We start from the raw sequence: 10,332 nt of genomic DNA on the forward strand, positions 1-10,332 counted from the left end.
ACAGAACCAAACGCACGACTATGGCTTTTTGCTATGAGCGAAACACTTCCAGCAGAGCAGCTTACTGTGTTGATTGTCACCTTATGGGCTATTTGGAGTTCACGACGCAAGGCTATACACGAAGAGATCTTCCAGACCCCTTTTTCCACGGACAACTTCATCAAGTCTTACCTGTCAGACATAGAATTCATGAAGAAGAAGGTGGGAACACAGGTGACAACGATTTCACGGCCTGCGACGTGGGTACCGCCACCTGTTGACCACTTCAAGATCAATGTGGACGCAGCTGTGTCTCGTTCGGGCACTTTTGGTGCAGTTGGAGTAATATGCAGGGATGCAGGGGGGCTGTTTTTGGGAGCTTCGTCACTAACCTTGAGGGGCCTTCGTGATCCTCAAGTGCTTGAAACATTGGCTATCCGGGAGGCGTTAGCTCTCTCAGAAGATCTCTATCTCAACCAAGTTTTGGTGGCCTTGGATTGCAAGGTGGCGATTGATGCGATCAGGGAAGGAAGTCAAGCAAATTTTGGCGCCATCGTCCAGGAGATCAAGGCTAGAGCAGATAGCTTCATTTCATGTTCTTTTAATCATGAGTATAGGACCTCCAATATGGAGGCCCATAATCTCGCAAAGTATGCTTTATCTTTAGGTTTTGGCCGTCACACCTGGCTAGGCCAGACCGGCGACCTTGTTTTTGTACCCTTGAACATTAATCAGTAATAAAGCGAGATTCTAAAAAAAAAAAACCAACCCTAGTAAGCCCTCCCCTTGTTCTAAAACAAAAATAGTAAGCCCTCCCCGCCCCCGGCGCACGCACGAGTCCCGGCGAGGCGAGCGAGCAGCCAACCGTCTCCGGCGCCGGCGGCAGGCGAGGATGGGTCGCGACAAGTCACGGAGGCTGTCGGGCAGCCGAGACTTCCGGCAGCGGCTGGTGCTGGCGACGCTGACCTCCACCCCGATCACCATCAAGGACATCCGCGCCGGCGAGGGGGGCCTCCGCCCGCACGAGATGTCCCTCCTCCACCTCATCCACAAGGTCTCGGACCAGCACGTCATCGACGTCAACGACACAGGCAAGGGACCGCCGACTTATGACCGCTTCAGGGGCTTCGATTTGGGCTGGTGGCTGATTCTGGTGGGTTCTCGCAGGGACCAAGGTCGGGTACAAGCCCGGGGTGGTCGTCGGCGGGAAGGACCTGGAGCACGACTGCGGGGCGCACCGCGGGATCGGCTACTTCATCGAGCCGCTCCTTCTGCTCGGCCTCTTCGCCAGGTCGCCCTTGTCGATTCGGCTCAAAGGTGAAGGGCGTTTGCTTACCCTGTTTCTGCTCGAGTTCGATTGATTGATTGCCATGTTTTCTACCGGAACTCCGGAATTGCGATACAATTGCAGCCAGGGGTTGTGCGATTAGGTTGTTCTAGATAGAATTATTCGTTATCCAGTCTGATCCATTGTTCGGCCCAATGGGTTGTTTCTGTTGGTGTATATGTGACTTATCACTTGTCTGAGTGGACCCTGTTCTGGTGTGGATTGTTTTGACAAAGGTGATTTTATTGGGGTTTAGTTTATTTGGCTGAATTCACTGTCGCCGAGTAAGCAAACCCTTTTAGCTCTTTCTCATGAACTCATCATCCTTGTGGCCGTTCATATTTCCTAATGGAGATGCTCTGTTCACATCAGGCCTCACAAGCTTTCATAAGCCAACATCTAAAATACGACTTCTTTAGTTCTGCACAAAATTGATGGTCATCGTTGTCACTGATCATACAAGCACCTTTACGGAGTCTAAATTCGATGCCATGCTTGTAGGAATCACAATTTCTCCAGAAGGTTGATGGCCATCGCCGTTACTGATCATACAACGCCTTTTGCTTCTGAATTTAGTATGGAGTCTAAATGTGATGCCATTGTTTTTAGGAATCACAAATGATACAAAGGACCCTTCTGTGGATACTTTCCGGATGGTTACGTTGCATATGCTCAAGCACTTTGGCGTTCCTCTTGAGGGGCTGGAGCTCAAAATTGAAAGCCGGGGAGCTCCTCCTCGTGGTGGTGGCGAAGTGCTTCTCCGAGTTCCCAATATAAACAGTACACTAAAGGTGTGTTGGAGCTTACTTCTGCTCATGTTTCATGATTTCTGTTGACATTCCCGTTCTAATATCAAGTGTTTTTGCAGGCAGTTAATTGGATTGATGAAGGAATGGTAAAGAGGATAAGAGGTGTAGCATTCTCAACGAATGTATCTGCACAGATTGTAACCCGTATCTTCTATGCTGCACGTGGACTCTTCAATAAGTTCATTCCGGATGTTCATATCTTCACCGATCATAGAGCTAGTTCATCTGGTGGATGTGGATTGTACGTTTCCAGCTTGAAGTAGAACCTGTTGAATTTTATTAGTGACACACTGTGCTTTTATCTCCTGGTGTCCTGCTATTCAAAAATTTAAATGGATTCATCTTTTGGCAGGTCAGCAGGCTATGGCGTATCTGTAGTTGCTGAGACCACAACAGGCTGTCTGATTTCTGCAGATGCTACTGTGAGCTATCCCAATGTTGATGAAATAAGTGAACAATCTGAGAAGCCTGAGCTAATGTCTCCAGAGGATCTTGGTGAGCAAGTTGCATCGATGCTGCTAGAAGAGGTGGCTCAAGGAGGAGTTGTTGACTCAACACACCAGGTCTGGTATTTTCATTCCAGTTTATTCCTTTCTTATATTATTTAGCAGGCTGGTGGCAGATATTTTTATATTGTGGCTGATAATTTGTGTTTTCTTTACACGCCTCTCGTATGATTCACAATCATTACTGTGTTTTTTTGTCTACTCTGAAGCACCTGGACCGTTCTGCAATAATAATGGTCATTTTATTTTGGCTGATGATGTTGTAGGAAGATAAATTGGCAATTCTAGCACTTTTTCCCCCTCGAGAACACAGCAGGGGGAATCCTTTCTTCCATTGTATTAACTCAAAAGCCAGCCAGAAAGCTGGATAAGAATTACAAATTTAAACTGAACATAGTTTGCATGGATGTAGTCCGTTAGAATGATTGTTTTATGCAAGTTCTTCTGCCAACCTAGTCCTTGGTTCATTTTGGCAAGATTATATCTTATCTGCCTTTCCTTCTATGGCTCTTTGTGAATCTTGCTTCAAAATGCTTCTTCTTCTGTTAAGTCACATGATGACACTGCGCGCTATAGAATCACTTCGAAACATCAAGGAGTTCCTTGATGTCAAGTTCATCATCAAGCCCGACCCAAACTCAAACACGGTCACTCTAAAATGTGTTGGTGCGGGAGTGAAGAATCTTGCTCGGAAGATTTCATAAACAGAACTATCATGAACCTCATCTAGGATGGAAAACAATGTTTTGGAACCGCATCACGAGAATCTTCCCCGTAGTAGTTTTGATGTAAGCTAGTTGATCCAGAATGGATCTGCCTGATCATATTATAGAGTACACGTATATCATAGATCTAATAGAGCAACTACTTCTGTCTCCTGAGAAAACATGGGCGTGAGCTTTTAACATCGAGATTTCTGGTATTTGGTGTTAGCATTCAGCATGCACACATTTTGGTGTGCTTTTACTTCCTACTTATTACTAGCCTGGAACATCTAGCAATCTGTGACTGCAAATCGCGCATGCCATTATACTCAGTGTCGAAAGGTCTATTATGAAAGGTGATGAAAAAGAAGATGAAGCTTGCAAGAAGAATATCATTTGATATCATAACATAGTTCATAGAGAATGAACTCCATGCTCACCTAACACATACTATTTCATAGCTATAAGCAACATTCTGCTCAGCTTAGTCCAATACACACACACACACAGGCACAAAATTATCTAGTCTTCTCCCCCCTCTGAATTCATTTATCCATCTCTGTACACAAGTGAATATCATGTCAACAAGAGAAGAGCACATCAGCAGCAGCAGCAGCAGCACATGGATGCTACACCTTCACCTTGACATAAGCAAAGGTGAACATCCAGATCAGAGACAGGACCCAGCTGCAGTTCAGGGAGGCGGCGCCGCTGCTGGTGTCGGAGAAGCCGGCCGGGTTGCCCGGGCCGTACATCGAGGTCCCGCCTGGGTAGTTGTTCGCGTTCAGCACCGTCGAGCCTGACCCTCCACTGCTGACCGCCGGTCCCGTCCCCGTCCCGGTCGTGGTTCCCACCGGCCCGAAGCTCGGCGTCACGCCCACCGGCCCGGAGGTGGTGCCCGTCGCCGCCGGGCTGTAGCCGGCGGCAGAACTGCACATGTCACAGTTGCATGATCAGCTTAGCAGAACAAGTGTAAGAATTTGACTGTTTGATTTGAAATTCCTGACAAGATCATGTGTTCTAGAGACATGTCTTGAACAAATTGTTCATTCTTACCCTGAACCTGATGATGCCTGGTACATGCAAGTTCCTGAACCTGAATAATTCAGCAGCTCGTCAGTGATAATCAGGAGGCGTTGCAAAACAGTTTCAGAGTCAGCTGAAGAAGATCAAGTGATGGAGTGGGAGTGAGGGTTTGGTTACTTGGGTTGGTGGCGACGAGCATGCCGGCGCCGCCGAAGTCGCAGCTGGCCGGCGAGGGGCTGCGCTGGTAGTAGGCGTTGAAGGCGTAGGAGGCGTGCGCCTGCATCGTGTTGGGGTTGTAGCAGCTGCCCATGGGCTGCAGCGCCGAGCAGTCGGCGCCGCCCATGCCGCACGCGTAGTCCAGCCCGTCCTGCAGCGCCGCCTCCGTCACCCCGGCCTTCGCCACGCACCATGTTGACTGCCCCGTCCCCCCCGCCGCTGGCTGCACCGTGGTCGGCGTCGGCACCGTCGTCGCCGGCGCCTGGTACACCGGGGTCGTCGGCACGCTCCCCACGCCGGAGCCGGCACCGGTACTGCCGCCTGGGTACGTCGTGGCCGGGTTGGTGATTGGCGCCGTGCCGGGCACCGACGTCGGCGTCGTGGCTGGGTTGGTGACCGGGGCGGTGAACGGCGCCGGCATGGTCGGCGCGGCGACCGGGTTCGAGAACGGCGCAGGCATCGTCGTCGGGTCGGGCGTCGTCGACGGCTCCGGGTACAGCGGCGGGAGGTTGGGGTTGGTCGCGGACCCGGTGCCCGTGCCCGGGTTGGTCGCCGGCACGGTGACGATGCCGCCTGGGGACGCCGGGTTGGTCGCCGGCACCGTCACCGGGTTGGTCACCGGCGCGAACACGTCACGCGTCGTCGTCGCCCCTGCTCCCGCAAGGAGCTCCCTCCGGCGCCGGGAACCACCCGCGGCACCTTCCACACCACCACCCAAGAACCTCTCCCTGCCCGACGCTCCATCCCGATCCGCGGCAGGCACCACCTCGCCGGGCACGGTCTTCCTGGCCTGCGCCGAACCGTGCGAGAGCAGGAGCATACACAAAACCAAGCTGAGAGCAGGAGCCGCCATTGACGAAGCAATCGGCAATGGTGAGGGCAGTATGCTTGCTGACTAGGCTATGGAGGAAACGGAGCTGGAAATGCGAGGAGAAAGGAGCTCGTTCACCAAAGGCGAAATTTAAAGGCCGGAGGTGCGTGATACAAAGCGGAAAAGCACGAGCAATAGGGGAGAAAAAAAAGGCGGCAAAGCGGATCGTAATTCGTTTCAGATTATAATACTTGCAATTTGAAAATGCAACGCAATGCATGATGCTCCTTTTCTCTTTCTGCTTTGAAACAGCATTTCAGTTTTCAAATACATGTGCACATCCTCTGCTGTCGAGAGAAAAAAAAAAGAAAAGATGCGCCGGGCGCTTAATAATAAGATAGATTTTCCATGTTATCTTCTCACTTTCAGTCGCAGAAGATGCACAAAGGAGTTTGTGCCGACGATTCGGCGAAATGCTACGGCGAAAAGGAAATCTATGTGCATTGCCTCTTTGGAATGCTGATTCAGAAAGGGGTGGCAATGGCATCCCTATTTTCATCAGGAGAAAAGCATACATGTAGAAGGTGGTGAGGGTGTGATGTAACTGCACACACACTGGCAAGCGACAGTCATTTGCTTGCTGTTCTTGTCAACAGGCAGTCACACAAAAGGGAAAAATGCTTTGCTCTCGGCAGAGGTTTTCAGGTCCAATCGACGACAAAGGTGCTTTCTCTCCTTGGTGACTGTCTCTCACACACAGAAATGGTCCTGATCTAGTAGCCTTGCACTGATGATCACTGTGTCTCCAACCCAATCCAATCCAAGTAGACTTGCTGTTCTGGTAGTGGCAGACTTGGCTCTGAAGAAGAAGAAATTTCAGTGTCTGGACCAGTTGGGGCATACCAGATGGGCTCCAAAAAGGCTGCTCTTGGTTGCTCATGCCATGTGCATGCACCAGCTAGCACCTCAAGGACTGGATTCTTGCTTAATTTGCACCATTGCTCTCTGGAATCACTTTTTTTTTGTGTGTGTATGTGTGCATCTCTCTAGCCAGAGAGGGTTCTTGCCGTTTCCCTTTTGCGAAACGGCCGCGGCGAGCTATTTGTGGCCAAAGATGAGAGTGGAAAGATCAGACAGAGAATTTACATGTACTCCCTCTGTAAAGAAATGTAATTAAGATCGTTTAGATCACTATATTAGCGATCTAAACGATCTTATATTTCTTTACGGAGGGAGTAAGAATTAATTACACGGATTAGATGCTGGAATCCACTGGACCAATGCAGGTATGAAGCTGCCGTGGCTTTCTGAACCCTGAACTGTGAGGCAACAGGAATCTGCCAGAATCAGAGGGTTCAGTACATTCTGTTGCGTTCCTTGTTGGTTGCCAGAATCGGCAAGCAGCGCTACCTACCTGGCTACATCAGCAGGATGCAGGCCGGTTGCATACCGTTTCCTCTATCACCACCTGAAAGAAACTTTTTCTGAAATTTAACCATGAACATAGTTTATATATGAAAATTTAGTAGTGTTATGATTGGTCTCGAGACACATCATTTTGACAGGGAAATCAAGGGGGGCGGATTGCAGGGCTTTGGCTGCTAGTAGATTATAAGTGTCATACGGCCCCTCTTCTATCCAAAGTTAGGATTATGATCTGATCTGACCTGTATGCAGCTGCTTTTTGTTAGCACGCAATGCTAACAGTGCCAGCCATTAAAGTCCTTCTGGCCACACCGGATGGAAGCACTCGCATTGCTTATCAACATTTTATCTGGGACCACTTTCGATCGATTCGATTCGCGTGAAAGTCGTCGAATCGAACTCATCGGCGGCGATAATCTTTTTCGTAGCCTATCGTCATAGATAGGGTTGTGATATTGTTAACCATACGTAGCGCACATGTCTATGTGGAGTTGTCACTTTGATGATGACAGCAAAGGTGCTGACTGGAGAACTTGCGGTGTTTCCTTTGCTATGATTATTTCAGGTGATTTTTGGGTAGAGAATAGAGTACACGGTTTCTCTCTTGCCCCACTCTGGCATATGCTACATTGCCATATAGGTAATCATTATCAAAGAAACACATCATGAGATCGATCGCATCAACATGTTGCTTGGCTATGTTTTCCTTGTATAAAGCTACTAACCAAGGAAGGACAAAGGTTCCATTTCTGCACTTATATTAATTGTATAAAAACAATTGGAGAATACACAAATTATAAAAAACTATGAACGTTTACAGCACGAAACATATACCATATAAGAATGTTTTTCATGATGAATCTCGTACCGATATGGCACTGTAGATATTGACTTTGTTTATAAACTTGATCAAACTATACAAAATTTAACTTACGACAAAACTTATATGCATTATAATTTGATAAGCATGGAGCATATTTCCCACGGATAGAGAGAATCAGAGCAACTATGGCAGAGTCACCAAAAGGCCTTGAACTGCATAATAACCATCAATATGGGGGGCAAAGGGCTAAAAACCCACTCTAGAAGATTTGCCATCCACCACTCAATCGCCATATTTTTGGAGTCCCCTCCATATGGGGCCTCCCAGCCTCCACATTTGAAGGATGTGGAGGCCTCGTTTGGAGCTTGCTCAAACCCCACTGCTAGCGTGTGAGGGAGGTTTCAATTTCTTCCGCCTTGTGCCACAGGCGGGATTTGAAGCAGTGGAGCCTCTCTCACACCATTGGCAAGGCAACCACCCAACCATTATGGCGTGAGTCCTCCATCAGATTCCCATGACTGTCGGTTTGATGGCCGCCATGCGACAACATTTCTTAGTTTGCGTGTGAGCAGCCCAGGAGTAAGGTTGTGACGCGGTCATGTTTCTCACTAGGAAGCATGCCCCTTCATGGCCGCCCGTCGCCTCCCAGCTCCCCAACTGCCCTCTTATATTAATGGCACTCGCGGAAGGCCGACACCCTCCCCTCTTTCCTATATTTATTGCCCTTTTCCGGTGCCTCCCAATCCCCTCTTGCCCGTCTCCATTCCACCTCTTCCTTTCCAATGGTGCATAGGAAGGATCTCCCCCACATCTTCGGTTTGAAGATGAGGTGGAGGAGAAGAAGCCGGTGGATCCCCTAGACTCCTATTGGGAGCAGATGGAGTGGCCCTTGTTGAGCTTGCGAAGGATACGACGAAAAGGGAGCAACAGATTTGGGACCGCGCGCTCGCCCCCCATCGCCGCCAATGCATGGCCGGCCTGGGACGCAGCCGCCGAGGCGCATTTCTAGGCTATCGAGGCCCACATTGCTGCATTCCCACTTGACCCTGCACCGTCCCCGCCAGTCATGGTCACAACTAGCCGCAGCCGGGGAATCCCAGTCACCGACTCCATGGTGGCTGTGGCCGCAAACTATGAGCTACTTAGTTTATAGTTTAACTAATTATTAGTTAGTCTATCAATGTAAAAGTCGCACTCTGACAATTTTTTTGTCAAAATGAATAGAAACGAAATCGAATTGAATCAAATGTGTTTTGAACTTGGGGATTATTAGGGAAAAACACATGAACCCATGACAGATGGGTCCTACTTGCAAACTGGTATCCTCTTATAAACTGGATCGAGCAATTGTGTTTTTATTCCCACTGAATGACCGCCAGACTTGCTCAACTGGACCCGGGATGGATGGATATGTGTCTCAAACAAACTTTTGGTCTTTGTCAGGTGCCACCATGCATGGTCTGCGTTGACCCTGGCAGCTAGTCTTGAGCAAATCCGCTGCAATGAACCATGGACAAGGAAGGAAGAAAGAAAGAAACAGCTAAAGCACGTAGCTAGCCATTGGGCGATGGATCAAGAGGAAGGAAAGATGGAAGAGAAGATGAGGCAAGAGCCAAGTGGGGGAGGGTAGGGAGGGACTAGTCTAAGCCAGGGATCAGAAAGATAGAGAGAAAAGGCAGCACTTTGCTTAACAGCTAAGGCCAAGAAGGATTGTGAATGGATCGGTCTATACGATTGGTATTGGGGGGTCGTTGATTAAACTAAGAGAGGATTAAAGGAGCTAGCGGGGCGCCCGATCGAGATCGATACGATTCGCACGCACGGCGCTGCACGAGAGAGCATGCATGCAATGCACACGTCGGTCTGACTGACTTGACGAAAAAGGCAGAAGAAGAAGAAAAGGTGGTAGGAGTGAGAGTAATATATGGCCAGCTAGCTACCAATAGCATGCTCGACATGACCGTGATTATGTTCATGCGGTCCTAATACAAGTCGAGTGAGGATTGTTGGAACATTCTTTCGCTCGATCCACCAGCCCGTGCCATGCCGAGGCCGCGTTGACACCCCGGCCCCTCGTAGATCGTACGCACGTGCTGCGCGGCTTTCTTCCCGGTGTGTGCATGTGCCTAGCAGCTACACCCTCCGTTCATGAATAAGTGTACATTTAACTTTTATGTTAAATTAAAGTTTTAAAATTTTGACCAACCTTAGAGCATCTGCAATAGTTTGTATGTTTAATCATTGGTATAATTGTCCACGTCAGCAGCCAACATCACATCATACAGGCTCTTCAATGTGGCGTATGTTAAGCATATGTTAAATAATTAGGCGGGTCCACTAAATGTTGAATAAATGAATAAACTTGCCTCGGAGCTTGTGCCTGAAGCGTTGGTTCAGATTCATACGGTTTCATTCACTCTCTTCTTTTATTATGTGCCATGTCATCAAAATAGTTTAGGTGGCAATTTAACCAACGATGATCATACGACTGTTGGAGATGCCCTTATAAAAAAGAGTAGTAGCATATATGATATCAAATTGATACATTATGAAACTACATTTTAAAATGAATCCAGCGATAGTAATTTAGTGCCATAAATGCTGCTACTTTTTCCTATAAAGTTGGTCAAAGTTTTAAAACTTTGATTTAGGAAAAAATCTAGATGTACACTTATTCGCAGACGGAGGAAGTATGGGAGAAGAAAA

The 10,332-nt window shown here is 48.5% G+C and overlaps 2 protein-coding genes across 6 annotated transcripts; one reads left to right on the forward strand and one right to left on the reverse strand.

The window, feature by feature from the left end:
* Nucleotides 1–736: 736 nt before the first annotated feature.
* Nucleotides 737–9,202, forward strand: LOC125553014 (putative RNA 3'-terminal phosphate cyclase-like protein). Of its 5 annotated transcripts, none has more exons than XM_048716750.2 (6): nucleotides 737–1,070; nucleotides 1,147–1,296; nucleotides 1,916–2,097; nucleotides 2,175–2,356; nucleotides 2,468–2,690; nucleotides 3,128–3,554. In XM_048716750.2, the coding sequence occupies exons 1-6, from the start codon at nucleotides 872–874 to the stop codon at nucleotides 3,323–3,325; spliced, it is 1,134 nt and encodes a 377-aa protein (XP_048572707.2). In that variant the 5' UTR covers nucleotides 737–871; the 3' UTR covers nucleotides 3,326–3,554. The 5 variants fall into 5 exon arrangements, with proteins under 5 accessions (XP_048572707.2, XP_048572703.1, XP_048572704.1 ...); XM_048716746.2 differs by lacking the exon at nucleotides 3,128–3,554 and adding an exon at nucleotides 5,808–6,479 and having other exon boundaries at nucleotides 738–1,070; nucleotides 2,468–2,678; XM_048716747.2 differs by lacking the exon at nucleotides 3,128–3,554 and adding an exon at nucleotides 2,888–3,112 and having other exon boundaries at nucleotides 738–1,070; nucleotides 2,468–2,678.
* Nucleotides 3,698–5,537, reverse strand: LOC125553013 (uncharacterized). The gene is made up of 3 exons (XM_048716745.2): nucleotides 4,529–5,537; nucleotides 4,382–4,421; nucleotides 3,698–4,255 (listed from the first exon to the last, which is right to left on the reverse strand). The coding sequence occupies exons 1-3, from the start codon at nucleotides 5,418–5,420 to the stop codon at nucleotides 3,955–3,957; spliced, it is 1,233 nt and encodes a 410-aa protein (XP_048572702.2). The 5' UTR covers nucleotides 5,421–5,537; the 3' UTR covers nucleotides 3,698–3,954.
* Nucleotides 9,203–10,332: the final 1,130 nt, after the last annotated feature.

This window comes from Triticum urartu, chromosome 4A (assembly GCF_056163025.1).
Source record: "Triticum urartu cultivar PI428250 chromosome 4A, HENAU_Tu73, whole genome shotgun sequence".
Lineage (NCBI taxonomy): Eukaryota > Viridiplantae > Streptophyta > Magnoliopsida > Poales > Poaceae > Triticum > Triticum urartu.